At 46.2% G+C, this 21,500-nt stretch overlaps 1 protein-coding gene across 6 annotated transcripts in view; it reads right to left on the bottom strand.

Moving 5' to 3' along the window:
* The window catches only part of VRK2 (VRK serine/threonine kinase 2), a 90,300-nt gene that overhangs the window by 26,952 nt on the left and 41,848 nt on the right, over positions 1-21,500 (bottom strand). For all 6 annotated transcript variants that reach the window (XM_053246541.1, XM_053246524.1, XM_053246571.1 and 3 more), the window contains 2 exons: positions 16,183-16,315; positions 1,561-1,681 (listed from right to left, as the gene is read on the bottom strand). In XM_053246541.1, the coding sequence (XP_053102516.1) occupies positions 1,561-1,681; positions 16,183-16,315 (254 nt within the window). The remainder of the gene's footprint in view (positions 1-1,560; positions 1,682-16,182; positions 16,316-21,500) is intronic.

Here is a 21,500-nt window from a genome sequence, read left to right as displayed (position 1 = left end):
GGTTGCATATGAATGGGAGACTTAATGTGTGAGCACGGTGTGATATTCCCCTCAGGGGATGGAGCTGCTCTGGGAAGAGCAGAAGGTTCCAAGTTCCCTCCCTGGCTTCAACAAGACAGGGCTGAGAGAGATTCCTGCCTGCAACCTTGAAGAGCCAGCATGGTGTAGTGGTTAGAGTGCTGGACTAGGACCGAGGAGACCCGAGTTCAAATCCCCATTCAGCCATGAGACTTGCTGGGTGACTCTGGGCCAGTCACGTCTCTCTCAGCCTAACCTACTTCACAGGGTTGTTGTGACGAGAAACCTAAGTATGTAGTACACCGCTCTGGGCTCCTTGGAGAAAGAGCGGGATACAAAATGTAAAAAAAATTTAAAATAAAAATATAAAAAAAGCCGCTGCCAGTCTGTGAAGACAATACTGAGCGAGGTGGACCAGTGGTCTGACTCAGTATAGGGCAGCTTCCTATGTACTCCCACTGAATTTGTTAGGGCAAACGTGTCCTATTAATTTCAATAAGACTGCCTATGAGGAATGATTTGGATGTAAGCCAGTGACTGGAATAGCCTGTCTCACAGCTGTAACATTTAAGTGAGTGAGTGAGCCAGTGACTGTAGTGGCCTGTCTCCGGATGGGGAGGTTGCGGGGGCTCTGAGGAGTCCTGGGAGCCCTTCAAATACTGGGGAACTCTAGGGACAATACTTTTACTTGGGGTCCTGTTTGGGGTGTTTTTATTCCTACTGTTTCTGTTTTGCTTTCTGGTTTGGAGTTGGGGTGAATTTTAGTGTGCATTATTGTTTATCAACATACCTGCTTTGAGAGTCTCATTTTGGCGGTGGAAAGAGGTCCAGGTATTATTGTTTGACATCCAGACTAATGTTGCCCTTGCATGAGGCTGTTGGGCTAGCTACTTGCACAAAGTAGCTAGGAAGGAGAGCTGGTCTTGAGGCAGCAAGCATGAATCGTCCACTTTGCTAAGCAGGGTCTGCCCTGGTTTGCATTTGAATGGGAGACATGTGAGCACTGCCAGATATTCCCCTTAGGGGATGGGGCTGCTCTGGGAAGAGCACCTGCATGCTTGCATGCAGGAGGTTCCAAGTTCCCTCCCTGGCAGCATCTCCAAGGTCGGGCTGAGAGACACTCCTGCCTGCAACCCTGGAGAAGCCGCTGCCAGTCTGTCTAGACAATAATGAGCTAGATGGACCAATGTCTGACTCAGCAGAAGGCAGCTTCCTACGTTCTATGTAAAACCTGGAGCTCAAGTTTCAGACTTGGTGTTGCACTACCACAAACATGTTTGTGCTTGTGCAACAAGCCATGTAACCCATGGCACACTTCATATGTTTTGCAAGGAGGCCCAACAGCCCAATATCAAAATTCCTTATGATTTATTGCAGTTATGTGCTCTTCTTGCACCCACACAACATTCTTCATTGTCCACATGCAGCGTTAGGATGTTGGTCATTATAAATAAAACTGCCAACTGCCCCAAGCCTTAGGGAAAAGACAGGATACATAAACACTAATTAAATCAAGAGGGGGAAAAAAAACTTTTGTTTTACTTTGTTTTTGCAGCCTGGACAGCTCTAGGGTCCCCCAGATTCTTCTCCCAGGGTAGTTTCCCAGTCAACCAGTAGAGCATACAGTAGCCAAGGATTTCTAGGTCTCCCCGTCTGGATGGTGCTAAATTAAGTAAGAAAGGAGGAGAAAGAGAGAGAGAGAGAAAGAGAGATGAACATTAAGGGCTTTCCCCCTCGTTTGTGAGAAAGAGAAACAGCAGTGACTTCAAGCAGTGGTTGGAGGAAACAGGGAAACTGCCAGAATTGCACGGTGTTTGTGCAGCTGTCCCAAGAACTCTGAACGGCCCGGCTTTTGGCTGCAGTCCACAGACAGGCAACGATTTGTTGCTGCCGAGAGAGAGGGTCAGCTTCCTCACCTCCTCAGACTTCATCCTTCCTTCGCTTGGCCTGTCACATGAACTTGAGCCTTGTGGCCTCTGACATGATCCAGACAGCCCATAACCCGGCACCAACACTTTCTCCAAAAGCCAGGCAGTAAAACAAAGAAATAAATGTCTGCTGCTAAATTGCTAACACATGTTCCAGGAAGTCCATGGGGTCTACATTGGTCATGCGGAGACCCTTCCCCAGCAGACTAAACAGTGATGCCCTCTCCTGCTCCGAGCCTCAATGAGAGCGGCTTGAGAGCGGAAGGCATGGCAACAGTGCCCTCTAGTGGCTATCGGGACACCAGCCTCTCTGCCTGCCAGATATGCAGGAGTTCTCCCACACAGGCTAAAATCACTTGGTTTGGGGAGTGAAACTGCTCATTAAATTTAACCCTGGTTTTACTTCCACAGCATGAAAAGGCACAAAATATGTTGCAGTTAAGGCAAGCTGGCCTCACCTACAAGTTGTCTTACATAAACATAAGCGAACTCCTCTCTCCCCCCCCCCCCACAAAACATGCACCACTGACAAATAACTTAAATTATACTCAGGATGGTATATACTCCCCAGAGCGAAGGTTGGTGGGATAAGAGACTGAGGAGGGAGAACAGACCCATAGAAATTCAATCCAAGGACTGTGTCACCAGTTGCAGTTTTAAACCATCTTATTTATTCATTTCATTCATTCATTCATTCATTCGATTTATAGAACGCCCTTCCTATAGACGCTCAGGGTGGTTTACATTAAAATCAAACACACCTAATAAAATAAATTTAAAACACACACACTCTTAAACCAGAAACTAGATATCATTAAAAGCCAGGCTAATAAGATGGGTCTTTAAGGCTCTCTTGAAACCTTTGAACAAAAGCTGAAATCATTAAGCAAAAGATCAAGGAAAGATAGAATCCTGCACCCTGTCATACTGTTCCAAGCATACTTTTTAGTCTGTAGTTTAAAAAAACGGCTAGCCAGAAATGCATGGACAAAAATGCACTGTTAAATAATTAAATTAAAAGTTATTTTTTTTAAAAAAAGCTCAAGATATCACTGCAAGAAGTCTTTGCAGATTTGAAACTGTCTTTTTAGTCACCTGCATTCTGCACTAAAAATAGGAGTTTGTATTCGGGGGTGGGGGTGGTCAGAATATCGAAGACTGATGACCCCCCAGATGGCATGGCCGTTAACCCAACTAGTATTGTACTGTGGACTTTCATTAAAGGACTTCCAGCATAGACTCTCAGCACACTTTTTAATTATAAAAAGTGATTCCTTGGAAGCCCAGCAGTCACCAATCAAAAAAACTCTGTTCCTGTTCCCCCTATACACACACACACACACACACACTTTTCCTCTCAGTTATGATGAAAGCACATAAATTCTTACATGTTCTCTCTGTATTAACTGCTGCTAGACTATCGGATTATGAAAGGCGCTTCAATCTAGCAGGATGCCATCTTATCCCCTTGGGTGTCGTTTGTATCCTGTACTAGCTTCAACTAGGTCCTAAATCCAGAGGCCTGGCTTCTTGTAGGAAAGCAAGAAAAACCCAATCTTTAACACTTGCCATCCTATAGGGCAGGGGTGGGGAACCTTGGCCCTCCAGCTGTTTTTGAACTACAACTCCCATCATTCCCAGCCACAATGGCTGGGGATGGTGGGAGTTGTAGTTCAAAAACAGCTGGAGGGCCAAGGTTCCCCACCTCTGCTATAAGGGTTCCTTAATTCCAAGGAGGGAAACAGGGCAAGATATTCCCATTCACTTTCATGTGCCCCCCACCGCTGCTAATTCTCAATTACGGCACTACCTGATTATATCTGCTCTTTCATATTTCCCCCCTTTCCACCAAAAACCTAACTCTGGAACCTGCTTTGCAAGACACAGACAAGCTACAACAAACCCTCAACAGACGGGTTGCCAGAATGATAATTAGCCTTCCCCTTCCTCCACTGAACACACTCCCTGCACCCTGGCAGCGGAGGGCACAGAGGATACAAAGCCAAAAGTAACGGCAGGTTCCAGAGATTTCCCTCGCTAGCCTGTCGCTCGTCTTCAGACAGAAACCGTTTCCTCTATAGACTCTGCAGTCCTATCAACACTGTTCCGTAAATTTTTAGATCCACCCTATTTCTCTGGGTGTGTTTTTAAAACATTATTTAAACTTGCACATTCAAGACATCTGTGAGGTCAGCTCAGTTTTCTGTATTCTCTGTTCTCCGGCAGCGAGAAAAGATCCACCACACCCTTATTTGTTCACAACAGCTCTGATGCTCTAACAATTACACACAAGAAATAAGTTCATGAACTGCCAAAGATGAGGGGAAAGAATAAGCTACTGAAGCTGCCTTTAAATCATTATGCCACCAATATAAAATAGCAAATGTCTAGGTAAGCAATACATTGCAACATAGTTTACCGTCCTGTGTCAATCTGCATCCCTAACAAAAGCCACACAATTTTATGTAAAGGTGTCTACACTGAGCAAACACAGGATCAAAGCAATAAGGTGATGAGGATATTTGTTGTTTTATATATCTATCTATATATGCTCTTATGGGGAAACACTGGAAAAGTCTAGAGACATTGTTAGTGGAATTCTCTGTCCATTTCAGAAAGATTAATTGTCGGGGGGACGACACCTGGCTTCATCATTTTTAAGATATTATAAACAAAGTGACAATTCTGATTATTTCACTTCTGAAAAATCCAATCTTTCCTCTCTATAATCTATCATTTTTACATGCTTATATTTTCCCAACAAAACTCAACTCTCATTTCAAATCAGATTCGGATCCATTTCTCTCTGGACAAGTATGTTTACAATTAGAACAACGTTTTTGAAAGTATCTGAAAATTCTTTCCTCATTAACCGTTCATCAGTAACTTAGTCAAATAAATAATGTGGGGTTGAAGCAGGGAAATAGTAAATGCTCCAGTAACTAAATCTTATTATCCATTTTTAAAATGTATACATTTTAGAGCCAGCACATACACATTAAGGTATAACAGGAATAACAAGCTTTATAGAAGCATCAATACTCAACAATTCGACATTCATGTCAGTATTAGATCTGTTGCATATACTTCTGTAGCAACATAAAGGAACTGGATATCTAGAAGAATATGGTGACCAGCAGTATTCCCTCTAACAGGGAATTCCAGATGTTGTTGACTTCAACTCCCAGCATCCCCAGCCGCAAAGGCCTTTGGCTGGGAATTATGAGAGTTGTAGTCAACAACATCTGGGATTTTGTTGGAAGGAACACCGGTGACCAGAACTGAGAAGCCAGTATTTTACCTCTGCTAAAAGCCACCTAGTGGTGCAGTGGGGAAATGCTTGACCAACAAGCAGAAATTTGCCAGTTCAAATCCCCACTAGTACTATATCGGGCAGCAGCGATGTAGGAAGATGCTGAGAGGTTATATCATCTCATACTGTGCAGGACATGGCAATGGTAAACCCCTCCTGTATTCTACCAAACAAAACCACAGGGCTCTGTGGGCACCAGGAGTCAAACAGACAGCAAAGATGACCTTTAATGGTGCAAAGAGACACCCTTTCAAGTGGTGAATCTCTTAAATTTAGCAGGGGGAGAGCAATTGTCTCTATCCAGCCCAGCACCCTTCCTGTGGTTGTGGCTGATGTCCTCCTTTTTAGATTGTGTGCCCTTTGGGGAAAGGGGCCATCTTATTTGCTTATGCAAACTGATTTATTTATTCTCATGTATTTATCTGTCATATTTATATACCACCCTATAGCGAATCTCAGGCCTTTAAAGCACTTTGTGTTGAAAGGTGGCACTTTATACAAATCTTCATAGTAGTGCCTCTTTGCCTAGTTGGTTGTAATTTTAGCCCAGCATGTTTCTACCTCCACTCTTTCCTTACTTCTTCCTTTTCCTTACATGTCTATTTAGACTGCACTGTAAACTTGCAGGCAGGGACTTGCCGCTGTTAATTTGACATATGCATAGCACTTTTGGGCACTGAATAAAAAATAATAAGGCAGACCCCTTGTTATTTCCACCACTGCCACCACTGGGGAGGGCAAATGACAGGAGCAACAGGAATGGAAGGAAGAGAGGCTCAGTGGCTTGTGGGCTACCTGCTAGGGAGCAGGGCGTAAGGCACAGTGGTGTATGCTCTGCAGTCATCCCTTGCTAATGGACTCTCTGGTGACCAGTGTTCTAATTTTTCTCATCAGTGTGCAGAATGAATTTTGTTCTGGGCGGCAGTGTCAAGGCAGCATGTGCCCATGTGCATTCAGGCAGGGACCTTCCTGATTCAACCTGAGCAGGATCTAAAATTAACTGAGCAGACATCAAAAAAACACGCGAGCATGCACACACGTCTTAGAGGGAACACTGCCGGTGACAGGTTCTGAATTCCGAAAATCTGATCTTTCAAGCTTTTGGTCCCCAAGACTACAATACAGGCTTGGAAACGGAGGGGATTCAAATGGTAAAAACCTTTAAAATGGGATGGAGCTTCAGGGCCATGCATACCTCTAGCCATATATTTCCTTATTCTAGGGGGGGAATTTTCTCTGTAAGTCTTGAAGAAGGGCAAGAGTTCTAAATAAACACAATTCATTCAGGCTACATGATTGTATCTTGATCCCACCCCCATTAAGTGTAAAGTGCACACAACTCTTGCTCTATGTACTTTAGGTCAGCTTTAGGATACAGATATGATAGCCTGGATAGTGGCCTATATCCAAACTAAGAGCCGGGACCATGGGACACTTTGGAGCATGCATGGAGAAGAGGAGCAAATTCCCTGGAGAGGGAAGATAAGTGTTTCTCCTTCCATCTGCAGCCAGCTATGCCTGATAATATATCCCCGAGGACTGCAGGACCCTCAAGGACATATTTTCAAAAGATGAAAAGCTAGGGATGTGCATGAACTGTGGTTCAGGCACTTTCTGGGCAGGGGGACCAGGAACTTTAAGAAAAAGGAGAGCAGGTCCTTACCTGCTCTCTGCTGCCCCAGACAGCTTCCTGCTGGAGCAGTGCATGTCCTTAAAAGCTGTGTGTGGTGTGTGCACATGTGCAGGCACCATTTGTATGGACAGCAACACCATGCTGACCATACAAAAGGCACCCACGCATGCGCAGACACCACATGTGTGCTGATGCCTCTCAATACCAATTGCAGGGGAGCAACAGCAGGACAAAGGGCACGCACATACCTCTTGCCTGTAGGCTCCCCAGAGGCAGTTGGTGGACCACTGTGTGAAACAGGATGCTGAACTAGATGGGCCTTGGGCATGATCCAGCAGGGCTGTCCTTATGCCATGCCGCCCCAGCAGGAAGCTATATAGGGTGGCAGAGAATAGTTAAGGACGTGCTCTCCTTTTTCTTATAAGTTCTGGTCCCCTTGCCCCAAAAGTGTTCTATCCATGATATGAACTGTGTTTTGTGCACATCCCTAGAAGGAGGCAGCTGCAGAGGGGAGGTGGAGTTGCCAAAAACTCCCCACTCCGCCTGTGCATGCAAACGTATCTACGGCATGTAATTCGTGCACCAAATAATGCCTGGTATGCCCCTGGTAACTGGTAGTAACAACAAGGTAATCATCATCATAACAACAACTGGTAAGCCCCAGCACACGGAGGAATTTAAGACTGCCTTCCTCATTATAAGCATTGAAGTGACAATACTTGAACTGGTTTATCAGCATGCAGTGTTTCTACTGTCACCAGCCAAACATTTTAGTAATTTCTACTTTTAGTCTAACCAGTTCGTAAGTGTGCGGTCACAACCCAGCTTAGATTTGTAAAGTGGGAATGATGTTAGGACAAGAAAGTGATTTCATCCCAGTCAAGATCTGCGGAATGCCTGCTAAGGCCTCCTTGTGCGGGTGGGGAGAAGGAACCTTTGTTAACCTGGGAAGGGGATAGCAAGAGAGAATTCATGCAGTGATGTTTTTGAGGCAGATGAGAGTCATGAACCCTCTTCAGGCACAGTAGAGAAAAAGACAGTGGCTGACATCCCAACAAAATACTGGTGCAATGGGAGAAGCACAGGCAGAGTACCAGGAGTCCTGAAGAACATAAGAACAGCCCTGTTGGATCAAGCCCAAGGCCCATCTAGTCCAGCATCCTGTTTCACACTGTGGCCCACCAGATGCCTCTGGGAAGCCCACAGGCATGGGCTGAGGGCATGCCCTCTCACCTGCTGTAGCTCCCCTGCAACGGGTATTCAGAGGCATCTGAGGCTGGAGGTGGCTTGTAGCCCCCTGACTAGTAGCCACTGATAGACCTCTCCTCCATGAATTTATCCAAACCCCTCTTAAAGCCATCCAGGTTGTTGGCTGCCACGTCTTATGGCAGAGAATTCCATAGGTTAATCATGAGTTTGGTGAAAAAGTACATCCTTTTGTCAGTCCTAAATTTCTTGACGATCAGTTTCATGGGATGACCCCTGGTTCTAGTGTTATGCGAGAGGGAGAAAAATCTCTATCAACTTTCTCCACACCATCCATGGTTTTATAGACCTCTATCATGTCTTCCCTCAGTCATCTTCAAGACTAATGCTGCACCAGTACTAGTGGGTGAGTGTGGGGATTCCGATGAGCTCCCCTTCCTCCGGAAGCCCTCTGTGCCACCCCGAAATAGAGCCCTAAGGGCTGTGCGACCCTCCAGGACACACTTTTGGATGGCACAGAACACTTGCTGGGGAAGGGGGAGGTAGTTGGAATTTGTCACCACCCCTGAGCCAATTGTGGAGCTAAGTTAGTTGAACTTTTCAGAAACTTTGTTATTTATTATTGCATTCTTATACCATTCCTCATTAAATCTTGAAGCAGTTTACAAAGGGGGGGAAAACCATATACTACTGAAAAATTAAAATACTTAACAATTAAAAATTCAACTAATAATGATATCGTTAGGATGTCAGCCACTGATCTTGAGTGCCATTTTCCAGTTCTATGAAGGGTGGGTGAGAGGAAACACAGCAGATAAGCAAAAGATACTGTTCGTGCCTCAGATTCTTTCCTGGGATGAAGGGGCTCACCCCAGCACAGCACTGTCAACTGTAGTTGCCAAGAGTTTATTTACAGACCATGCTTCTGCTAAGGGACAGCACCCAAAGAGGTGTATGAAACAAAGCCCAAGCATCCACTTAGAAAACCCCAAACAACAAAACATCAATCCTCAATAAAAACCAGGCAGTGCAGCTATATTAAAACATTCATAACCAGGTTAAAATGGCAGCCATTCTCCATTCAAACAAAGAGTGGCACAGAACTTCTGGCTTCTGGGGGAAAGAGAAGTCATTGACACTGGCACACGAATGAACACATAGAGGAAGCTGCCATATACCGAGTCAGACCATTGGTCCATCAAGCTCAGTATTGTCTATACAGACTGGCAGCGGCTTCCCCAAGTATGCAGGCAGGAATCTCTCTCAGCCCTATCTTGGAGATACCAGGGAATTAACTTGGAACCTCCTGCTCTTCCCAGAGTGGCTCCATCCCTTAAGGGGTAGATCATACAGTGCTCACACTTCTAGTCTCCCATTCATTTGCAACCAGGGCAGACCCTGCTTAGCTAAGGGGACAAGTCATGCTTGCTACCTCAAGACCAGCTCTCCTTTCACACCTCCTCTCACACACATGCAACCCAGTGCAGTCACAGGTCTGGAGCTCTTCAGAAGCTCTCACACTGCACTAGTGCTTCATTCATCAGAATGCGACTTGCCCAAAATCCTCTAGTGACCTTGTTAGTGACAGAGCGGAGATCTGAACTCAGATCTGCTCAGTCCAAGTTCAACACTCTGTCCACTATATACAGCTACATGCTCTGATAGATCTCCTCGCTTGAATTCTGCAAGATGACTCCACTGGAAGACCCAATCCACAACCTTCATGACTGAGTGGGGATCTGTGTCCAAGTCCAACATACTACATTGCCCAGGCTCTCTGCACTTTTAAGCCTCCAGTGTGAAAATGCCCCGATATCACTGCTAAGTACCTGAATGAATGTGTTCAGCATGGCTTTGGCAAATTAATAAAGCACACCGAGATGTTGATTTCCAGGGAGCAAATCTGTTAGCAGCAGCTATATAATTTACTTGTTAAAGGGATTGGATGGAAGAAGGACTCCTGAACTCCCTCCTCCCACCAGTACAGATAGACACATCGGAACAAATTTAATTCAGACAGTTCATATTCCTCTTATGTTCATCAATGATGGCAAATTAAAACCGGTCTTACACACTTGGTGTGCAGAACCCAGAGTATTTAAGAGACGCTCGATATGTTAAGCGCAGTATATCTCCAGAGAAATTAGGTATTGACTGCATGCCTCAGTGAGTAGAAAATCTACAAAAATCCATACACCACATCGATCCAAATATTACTTTTTAACACTACTAACAATGTAACAAATTTTTAAGAGGTATGCTTGACGTAGGCATAATTCTCTTTAATTACCAAGAAACAAGCAGGAAAAGCAACACCATTTACACAACAACATTTTCAAAAATTAATGTTCAATAGGATCTGTTGGATAAAAATAAGCCAATTGTACTGTTGCTCACTCAGATGATCCGTTTCAAGCCCAAAGAAATTAAATGTGAGGGAATAAGAACCAAATGTTCTAAGCGTGTATTACTTATGCAGCATTTTTATTGGCTCCATGGAAATTTTACTGGGCTTGCTACAAGGCGGGCGGCTGCTATTCTGTTTTTTAAACAGAGATACAAGAGCACACTACTAAGGAAACCCAGTTACCATGTGAGGAGGGGAGCTGTTCTTGCATTTATTCTTATCAGCTCCACACTCCACATAATCCCCATTTAGGCATTACGCTGTTCGTGCACTCAGGTGTCTGTACACATCTTTCATGTGAATGATATAGGAACAGAGGAATCAGCCTTCTACCGAGTCAGACCATTGGTCCATCTAGCTCAGTATTGTCTACACAGACTGGCAGCGGCTTCTCTAAGGTTGCAGGCAGGAATCTCTCCCAGCCCTATCTGGAAATGCTGCCAGGGAGGGAACTTGGGACCTTCTGCATGCAAGCATGTAGGTGGCTCTTCCCAGAGCAGCCCCATCCCCAAAGGGGAATATCTGGCAGTGCTCACATGTAGTCTCCCATTCAAATGCTGGTCTTGTGGTATCAAGCATGACTTGTCCCCTTAAGCAGGGTCTGCCCTGGTTGCATATGAATGGGAGACTAGAAGTGTGAGCACTGGAAGATATTCCCCTCTCAGGGGATGGAGCCACTCTGAGAAGAGCAGAAGGTTCCAAGTTCCCTCCCTCGCAGCATCTCCAAGATAGGGCTGAGAGAGATTCCTGCCTGCAACCTTGGAGAAGCCACTGCCAGTCTGTGAAGACAATACTGAGCTAGATAGACCAATGGTCTGACTCAGTATATGGCAGCTTCCTATGTTCCTATGTAACCAGGGTGGACCCTGCTTAGCACAGGGATAATTCATGCTTGCTGTGTGTTCATTTTAGAAATGACACTGAATATAGGCCTGGGCTTAATGCAGGGGATAGTGAGATCTACTGCTGACCTTGTACTGAACAAGTGAATAAGTGTATGGGTGTAGGTGTGTTTGTGTGTGGGGATCTGTAAACACATGGACTTCTGAAGAATGCCATTCTCCCTTCTTGTAAGTTTTGCCTCTTTGATCAGACACTGAGCACCTCTTTGGTGCTATTTTTAAAGCACTTTTACTTTAAAGTAGCCATGAGAAGAGATGGAAAAGTAAGCGCTTCAGAAACCCATGCATGCATCTGGATAAGAACCTAAGAGAAGCCTGGCTGGATCAGGCCAAAGGCCCATCTAGTCCAGCATCCTGATTCACACGGTGGCCCACCAGGGGCATCTGGGAAGCTGGCAAGCAGGGGGAAAGAGGGCAACCAACCCCTCCCACTGGTGTTCCCTGGCACCTAGGAGGACACTACCGCTGATACAACAGCAAGCAGCCACTGACAGCCCTATCCTCCATGAATCTGTCCAAGGCCCTTTTAACACCATCTAGATGGGTGGCCATCACCACATCTAGCAGCAGCCAATTCCATAGTTTAACAACACGTTGCGTAAAGAAGGACTTCCTTTCGTCTGTCTTGCACGATCCTGCATGAAAGCCCAGCAGGAAGTACCCCGGGAGCTTAAAAAAAAGGGAGGGGGGGTGAGATCAACGGTCGTCTGGGAAAGCCTTCAGACAGCGAGACTCAAGATGCTGCCACAGAAGTACAGCCAGGACATCCCGTTTTTCATCGGATAATTCCTGCACAAAACATAGTAGGTACATTGCACAGAGCAGGGCCGGCCTGCCTGCAGCAAAACAGGCCACAGCATCACTGCTTTTAACAGATTCACATCCTCTTTATCCCATCGTATGGGTCAGGAACTGCTTGCCCATTACGGCCTCTTTATTCCTAAAATGTTCCCGGCAGGTCAAACAGTGCAATTGTCTCAGCATCAGAGAGGCGCAAAAGTCCCATTCCATTTTTCCTAATGACCAGTGTTAAATGACTGCAGGTCTTAACGGTGCTGGCAAATTATCAAGGCCCCTCTACATTACATGGTCAATGGTCCTTTTAATAGAAAAAGCAATAATATATAGTTGTTTGTGCCAAGTAAAACTCGTTAGAAAGTATTAGTTTAAGATAACAGTTCAGCAGCTATTAACGACCACAAATGTTTGCAGACACTCTGTCTCTGAGAAAAGTGGGCAGCAGGAGCCGGAGAAGAACACACACAAAAACCTGTCCCTTTAGAAATGGAGAATATTTATATAGTGCCATCAGTGTATATGGTGCTTTATGGAAAACCTTGTGGGAAGAGATCAGAGCTTGGGGGGCAGAGAACCTATTTTCCATGCAGAAACTCCGAAGATCTTCAGTCTCCAGCAAGCTTCAGTATAAGGATCGCAGCCTGCAGGGCTGTGAAAGACCTTTCTCTGCCCAAGACCTTGGAGAGCTGCTTCCAGTTGAGTAGACGATACCCAGAACAAGCATCTGACTTGGCACAAGGCAGCTCCGTATAACCCGTACCAAGGAGCATACAGTCTAAATTTTGACGGGGTAGGAAGAGACACAGACAACGGTGAATGTGAGCCAATGCAGTCACACCTATGGACCAGGGAAGTGTAAGGGATTAAGTTAAAGGAGGCTGTGACAAGCTCTCTTTAGCTGTAGGAGCCGGTCTAAAGGTGTCGGAGCCAGACAATGGGCACTTGACAAAATTACCAAACTTAGGCATGGACACTGTGGAACGGGAGGGCAAACAGCCTTCTCTTCATTCCATTTACAAGTAGCATTCTTTGAATAGGAACAGGGCTGCCTGGGACAAATAAAGAGTTTATTCGATAACTCTGCCTCTGAATATCCTAGTTTAGATGCCCATGGGTATCCAGGGCGGGGGCAGTGCCCCGACCGCCATGGATGGAGCCAGTTCCCACTGAATTCAATGGGGCACACTCCCAGGGTGGAGTGGGGAATGGGATTGCTGGCTTTGCCACCCACCCCAGGACTTGAGGACACCCTTGTGACTGCCACCTCTAAATTTCTAGGCACCATGGTGCCTTGGTGCCTGGGATTTGCTAGGTCCCGAGTTAAAAGCTTTGTAAAAGAGGTAGATTTTAAGGAGAGGGAAAGGGAAGGAGAGAGAATTAGAATCATGTGGGCGCTTTGGAAATAAAATTCCAGATGTAATTCCAAAGAAGCCGGAAAATCTTCAGTTATACGAGCACCAAAGTTTGGCAATGATCACTTTTATTTTTCCCACAGTAGCATAACATTAGAATTGACTTTTTGTCTTGCTGACATAGCAACTAAGAAAGTCGTGTTGCATTGACCACATTGATTGCCAGCAATGCAGCCATCGGGGGGAGGGACACCCAGCGTGCCATATTTCTCCAATATTGACCTCCCACTCCCATTTCTATGGCTCTATGGGCCTGCTATTGAATTTGGACTGCAGTGTAATAAACAGCTGAGGTTTAATTAATGGTAAATGAATACAAGACACAGGTTATGACTTTAACTAATTAGGGAATTGTTGAATTAAGTCTGCCTTGGAATGCAAGGCAGTCCAATCGATATCCAATAAAAGGACTATGTATGTAATTTACCTGCAAATGTGTTTCCAATACCGTCAAAGTGAGTTTAAATAAGTAAGATATATGAAAGGCTACTGGAAAAAAAAGAGATTTTTTTAAAAAAAGTTAACACTTTATACAGCATGCAAAGGAACAAGGGAAGACGATTAAGTAATTTAATGCATACACGACACGAAGCCAGTTATCTTGCCAAAGAGCATGGTGCAAGGGAGTTGGGGAAAGACTGAAAGGATCACCTAGTCCAGCAGTAGCCAATTTGGTGGCCTGCAGACAAAAGCCAGGAGAGCTTTGTGGGCCTTATAAGCTTTGGTATGAGACGCGGGACCAGCAAGCCTGGAAGCAATGAAAGAGTTGCCCTCCGCTACAGTCGCGATGGGAAGGCTTTGAGGGAGGCCTCACTTAGAGCAACTGCTCGGAGGGTGGGCCCTTCCTAATCAGGAAAAAATCCCAGGGAATTAAAAACAGAAGGACCAATCCAGAGGACTGGGTGGGAACTACACACACAGCCATTTTCTGGAGAGGAGAAAGCTTTGGTCAGTTAGTTAGTTCTGTCCCCGGAGGGACCTGAGGAAGAAGCAGGCTGAGAGCTGCTGGGGAGATGGGAAGGCCACAGCTAGTGAGTAACGAGTTAGATGTGAGGGAACTTATATTTTTCTTTTCTGTATTGCTTGGAATCTGAGCTGCCAGGTTTAATGAAAACTCTCCCCTCCCTCTTGCTCTCTTCCAATCTACTTTATGAAGAGACAATTGTTCTTTGGGAGAGGAGGGCTGATCTTGTGGAAGCAAGCATGGCTTTTCCCCTTAGCTAAGCAGGGACCATTCTGGTTGCATTTGAATGGGAGACCAGAAGTGTGAGCACTGCAAGATATTCCCCTTCAGGGATGGAGCTACTCTGGGAAGAGCAAAAGGTTCCAAGTTCCCTCCCTGGCATCTCCAAGATAGGGTCGAGAGAGACTCCTTCCTGCAACCTTGGAGAAGCCACTACCAGTCCGGGTAGACAATACTGAGCTAGATGGACCAAGGGTTGCAGGCAGGAGTCTCTCTCAGCCCTATCTTGGAGATGCCAGGGAGGATACTGGGAACCTTTTACATGCAAGCATCAAGGTGCTCTTCCCAGAGTGGGCCCACTCCCTAAGGGGCAGGCATCTTACAGTGCTCACACATGTAGTCTCCCATTCAAATGCAAACCAGGGCAGGTCCTGCTTAGCAAAGTGGACAAGTCATACTTGCTATCACAAAACCAGCTCTCCTCCCTATGCATGAATAGTAGTAGCCATTATCTTTGGAGAGCTGAGTGTGTGTACAGCATGTAAGGTAAAGTTGTACTGTCGAGTTGGTGTCGACTAAAATCTGCTCCCCAGTTAATCAGGGCACATTTTTAGTCAGTGAATCAGGTAGGTTTTAAGTCAATCCAACCAATTAAATTGACTAGACGTTGCAAGTTCTAGACAGGCAGGCGAAGAGTTTGGAGACATGAAGGGACAGTCAGGTGGCTTCCCGAGTTGACCAGATCAAGGAAGGGCTGTAAGGAGTCGGCACCTGATCCACAGAGCCTCCAGCTCAAACCCCACCACACGTGAAAATGTGCATCCGAAGGCCATATTTTAGGGAGAGAAAGATCTCCTTGCCTTGTAGGACTATTCAGCACCCACTCTTTTATGCCACAGCGTGGATCACCACACGGATTGACTTACCGTGCAAGGGTACGCCAGCCCGGCAGCATGCCATGCCTACGAGTTGCACAAATGTAAAAATGGGGCAAAAACGGCAACACACAAGAGTAAGGCCATTGTAAATAGTGGGCTTGTTCTTGTGCGACGTCACTGACTCAGTTTTTGCAGATGTGCAACTTGCGTGCGTGCAACGTCATCAGGCTGGCATACCCTTGTGTGGCATTATTTATTCGGTTTCTATACCGCCCTTCTCAACAATGGCTCAGGGCGGTTTACACAGAGATATAACAAATAAATAAGATGGATCCCCGTCCCCAAAGGGCTCACAATCTACGACAGCCATTGACACAAGTAGGATGGGAGGTCACCACACACAGGCCCACGAAGTGGCACTGAAATCCACTGCTGCTTCAGCGTTTGCAGAGTCCAACGACTCCTTTTGTGTTAGAAAGGGAGGGGGAAGAAAGAGAAGCCTACCGACTCCCTTGTGGGCATCTAAGCTGGTAAACTCTATCGTCCCATTATGGCCCTTCTTAGGATTTTCCAGATACTCTTTGTGTTTCCCATAGGGACAATATCTGTAGGCGAGTCCATAATCTGCAAGATAAACCTGGAAGACATGAACAGAGAAATGAATGATGCTTTTGTCCTCTGGAAAAGTATAACCTTTCTAATTAAGCCAGAGGAAAATGGTGGCTTAAGGACACTCTTAGATCTGCATTTTATTAAGCCAAATGGCACCTCCGGATAAAATATGTACACCTGGGGGCTGTAACAGCTCCACTCCCCCCTTCTAAGTTGTGGGCTGCCTATACCCCATCTTATTTCAGAACAGAACAGGATTTCACTCTATTTTGCTCCTAAGCTCTCTTCTCTCCAGGTGGGCATCTAGACATCATAAAGTGCAATATGTCTTTTATCTGTCTTCATGCTGCTTATGGGACCCCTTCTCCTCCTTACTAAACACACTCACACACACAGACACGACAGATCCCATCTTTCAATAGCCAGCCCTTCAACAAGTTCATAACAGCCCTGGTTACAGGAAAAAAGAATGGAGGAAAAAGTTTCACAAACACTCCCTGTATCACATACTAATTTGCTACTGGAAAAAGAAACTCCAGGAGAGAACATTTCTCTGTAGTTGACTTAGCAGCTTTTGGAAGTTTTCTGGGAAACAAAAGAAATGGTGTGGGGGGTGGTGGTGGCTGACAACCACCATGCTTCCCAAAAAGAAGATTCCCTAAGGCCAATTCTATGGTGCCTGGATCCAGCAAACACAATGGCAACCCAGTGCAGGTGGTAAGTCTGAAGCAAACCCAATTGTGTGCTCAATACCCAACTGCCAGATCACCCCATTCTTCAACCCATGTTTAATGAGCTCTCGTACTATCAGCCATGGGCAGAGGGACACGGACAACAGGGCATTCTTGGAATACATGCATCTAACCTAGAACACCGTGCAGCTGGGCGAAATCCCAAAGTTGTCGTCTTTGGAGGTGGCCTCCTCAAATGACTGCCCTGAATTCTTCTCTGGTCCTCAAATGACTGCCCTGAATTCTTCTCTGCTAGTAAATCCAGCACGAACACCCCAACCTTACCTTCAAAACCTCTATTAACTTATCTTGCCATCATATATCCCTCAATATATCTCAGTGACCCTCACTCCACCACTCTCCGCCATCCACAACTCCCCTGCTCCCTCCAACAACTCCATCCTTCCTCCCTTGCTACCCAAGAACATAGGAAGCTGCTTTATACAGAGTCCAACCATTGCTCCATCTAGCACAGTGCTGCCCACACTGACTGGAAATACTCTCCAGGATGTCAGGCAGGAGTGTCTCCCAGACCTACCTGGAGACGCTGCCAAGGATTGAACCTGGAATTCCTGCGTGCCAAGAAAATGCTCTTCCGCTGAGCTACGGCCCTGTTCTCAAATAGGATTACATAGGAAGCTGCCATATACCGAGTCAGACCATTGGTCCGTCTGGCTCACTACTGCCTTCATCAGAGGATGTAGGGAATGATGGGAGTTGTAGTCCAATAGCAGCTAGAGGGCGAAAGTTGTGCAGCCCTGGTCTGAACTGGCAGTGGTTCTCCAAAGATTCAGGCAGAAGTCACTCCCAACCCTACCTGCAGGTGCCAGGGGTTGGAGCCGAGACTTACATAGGAAGCTGCCATATACTGAGTCAGACCCTTGGCCTATCTATCTCAGTATTGTCTACACCAGGGATTCTCAGCGTTGAGTCCCCAGATGTTATTGGACTTCAACTGCCATCATCCCCAACCAAAGGCCACTGGGGCTGGGGATTATGGGCGCTGAAGTCCAAAAACATCTGGGGACCAAACATTGAGAATCCCTGGTCTACACAGACTGGCAGCAGCTTCTCCAAGGTTGCAGTCAGGAGTCTCTCTCAGGCCTATCATGGAGATGCTGCCAGGGAGGGAGCTTGAAACATCCTGCTCTTCCCAAAGCGGCTCCATCCTCTGAGGGGAATATCTGACAGTGCTCATACTTCTAGTCTCCCATTCATATGCAACCAGGGTGGACCCTGCTTAGCTAAGTGGACAAGTCATGCTTGCTACCACAAGACCAGCTCTCCTCTATCTTATGGTTTTTAGATTGTGAGCTCTTTGGGGAAAGGGATCCATCTTATTTATTTTCTCTCTCTCTATGTAAACCGCTTCGGGAACTTTGCTGAAAAAGCAGTATATTTATTTTTACACTTTATCTATTTATTACAGTTATATCTCGCTCTTCCTCTGAGGAGCACAGAGTACAATCTTATGTTTATCCTCACAACAACCCTGTGAGGTAGGTTAGGCTGAGAGAGATACATGCTGGAGATGGGCAGGAAGCGACAGCGGGCTGCAGGAGCACACCGCTGGAGATAGGCAGCAAACATGGAGACGGGGAGTGGCTGGCCAGTGGGTGAGGGGAGGCGAGCAAGGTGGCCCCAGAGAGGAGCGAGGCAGCCCAGAAGGCAGGTTCTTGGGACCCGTGTGCCCTATTATAGCTCTGCCCCAACTGACATACAGAGCAAATATGCACCAGTGCAGCAAGAGAGCCACCAAACAGAACCTCCCAACTAACTGCAGGAGAGAGAGAGAGAGAGAGAGTTGTGTGTGTGTGTCAATTTTTGATGCCTGCCCCTTCCCCAAGAAGCCCTCTGTGCCACCTGAAAATGATGTCTGTGCGCGCTGTGCAACCCTCAAGGACATATTTTCGGGGGGCACAGAGGGCTTGCTGCGGAAGGGGAGGGTATCAAAAATGGTCCCTCCCCTTCCCCTCTCCACTGGTGCAGCTCCAGTTGGGAAGTTCTGTTAGGCTGCTCTCTCATGGCACTGGTGCAGCCTTCCTCAGTATAACAGCCGCGACCTCCTTTTAGCATTGAATAAGATTGTGGAAATGGGGGCTAAATGGGGTAAGGAAGAGCTCAGCTCTCCTCTCCTCTCCTCCTCCGCCCCACAGGAACGCCCCCATTGTTCTCATTTGCCTCGGAGTCCCAATGCAACACGAGGCAGTTGACTGGGAACAAGCACGTCCCAGTAACTGGCCCACACTCCCTCCTCCACCTTCCCCTTCATACTGGCCCCCAGAAACATCCGGGCAATTGATCATTCCCCATTTACATCTCACCTTTCCAACCATCCACCTGTATAATCAAAGCTATAATACCCAACTACAACAAACATTAAAAGTTAAAAGTCTAGGGTCATCAAAACAGCAGCAAGGAATCTCGAGAAAACAAGTACTCCCATTAAAAGCTTAGCAGAACAAATAGGGCCTGGGGCTCTTCCCAAGAACACACGGTGGGGTGCCACGGCAGAAAAGGCCCTATTCAGTGGAGCAACATGGAATGGGCAGGGGAGAAAGGTGACACAACATGACAGTTGGCTGATGCAAGCAGTCCGTTTTTCATTTACTATGCAAAACTGATGCCAATTTCCTTTTTAATAAGCAGTTGATCTCCCAGCCAGCAAGGACAGAACTCTGCAGTAGAAATATTGCTTGAATTAAGCACATCCAAGCAAATGTCCGTAACCTTGTATGCTGTACTCTGGTTGCAAATGCTTATAAAATTCGGAATTAATTCTCAGGGCCTAAAACAGTAGTGGAAGAGAAGTGGAAATGGCACTTGTAAGTCATTGCAGACAATGAATGCATACAGGTGTGCTAGCCGTGACTCACGGGGGGGGGGGTGATGGGCAAGACAATGGCCACTCAGACCACCCTCTGTCAATTAGACTTAAGCATTGCCACGTCCCTCAATAGCCACACAATTAGGTTGTCCATTACCTTGGGGACTAGAAGCACACACTGCCGGCAACAAGTCGATCAACCGGGGATTCTGAAGGAAGTGCCCAAGTCAGTTCTGGCACCTGGATTCCAAGAGCAAACACTGAGCAAGGAACCCTTCAAATCAATGATTCTCAAACTAGGAATCCCAGTTGATGCTGGGACTACAACTCCAATCATCCCCAGCTGCAAAGGCTGAAGGCCGTTGTGGCTGTGTGGATGATGGAAGTTGTAGTGCAACAATATCAGGGAACCCCCGCTTGAAAACGACTATCTTAAGCAATTTTAGCGGCTGCCGAGACAGCTGTCCTTGACGTTCACACAGCTATTCTCAAACACACCTTGGAAACAGCCATCTTTCAGGCTTGGCTAAGCTAAGAAAGAGATGGTCTTAATTTGCCAGCCGCTAAGTTAGAGAAACTACTTTCTGTGTCACTCTCTAACTAGTTTTGTGTTCTCCTGGGAGGCAAATTCCTGCCCTGGAGAAGAAAAAAAAAATATGAGCAGCACAAGAATGACCTTGCTCTTAATTTAATTATATTGCTCTTGATGGGGTTTTTCTTGCCTCTCAAAGAAAAAGAAAAAGAGAGAAAGCAGGCAGGCTATCTTGTAGCTGATTCTGTTAAAATTACCGGTTCCTGTTTGTGCTCCAGGCAGGTTTACAATCTTGGGATGGCTGGTATGTGTGTGTGTGTGTGTTAAACATATGCTTTCTCGCTACAGCATCTCCTGTGCCTATTTGGAGCATGGCACCAGGACCACAGCTCTCTCTTCCTGCAGGGGCAACAGCTTTTTAAGATTATACTGATTATATTTCTCACCTGACGGCCTGTACAAACTGCGATACAAAGATTAAAGACTGGAGGCGGCGCTGGGAAATCTGGGACAAGGCATAAAGCTTTGTCAGGTTGACCGACTCTATTTTCTCCTGTATCCTCCAGTGAATTCATGTTGCTTGGTACCCAACCTAGCCGAGCCGGAAGACAATAATGCATCAAGTCAGTGTGACAGAGGAAGCGACTTAGTGGAACTGACTGAAGCTCCCATTCTCACCCAGCTTAGCAATGTAGGAGGCGGCCTTTCCCATACAGCGTGTTAATCTAGGCCGAAAAACAGTTTGCTTAAAAAAAAAAATTCAATCAAGGCTAGCAAGCTGCAATTCAGACTCATATACATGCTTGTTCTGGAAATATATGAATTACAAAGTCGGAAACCGTTATTCAGATCAATTATTTCAGTACGACCCTTTCTCTTAGCAACATAGGAAGCTTATACCGAGTCAGACCCTCGGTCCATCTAACCCAGTATTGTCTTCACAGACTGGCAGCGGCTTCTCCAAGGTTGCAGGCAGGGGTCTCTCTCAGCCCTATCTTGGAGATGCTGCCAGGGAGGGAACTTGGAACCTTCTGCATGCAAGAATGCAGATGCTCTCCCCAGAGCGTCCCCGTCCCCAAAGAGGAATATTTTACAGTGCTCACACATGTAGTCACCCATT

This window comes from Hemicordylus capensis, chromosome 1 (genome assembly GCF_027244095.1).
Source record: "Hemicordylus capensis ecotype Gifberg chromosome 1, rHemCap1.1.pri, whole genome shotgun sequence".
NCBI classification, from domain to species: Eukaryota; Metazoa; Chordata; class Lepidosauria; order Squamata; family Cordylidae; genus Hemicordylus; species Hemicordylus capensis.
The sequence above is the reverse complement of the archived record's forward strand: the minus strand, read 5'-3'. Positions and strand labels throughout refer to the sequence as shown.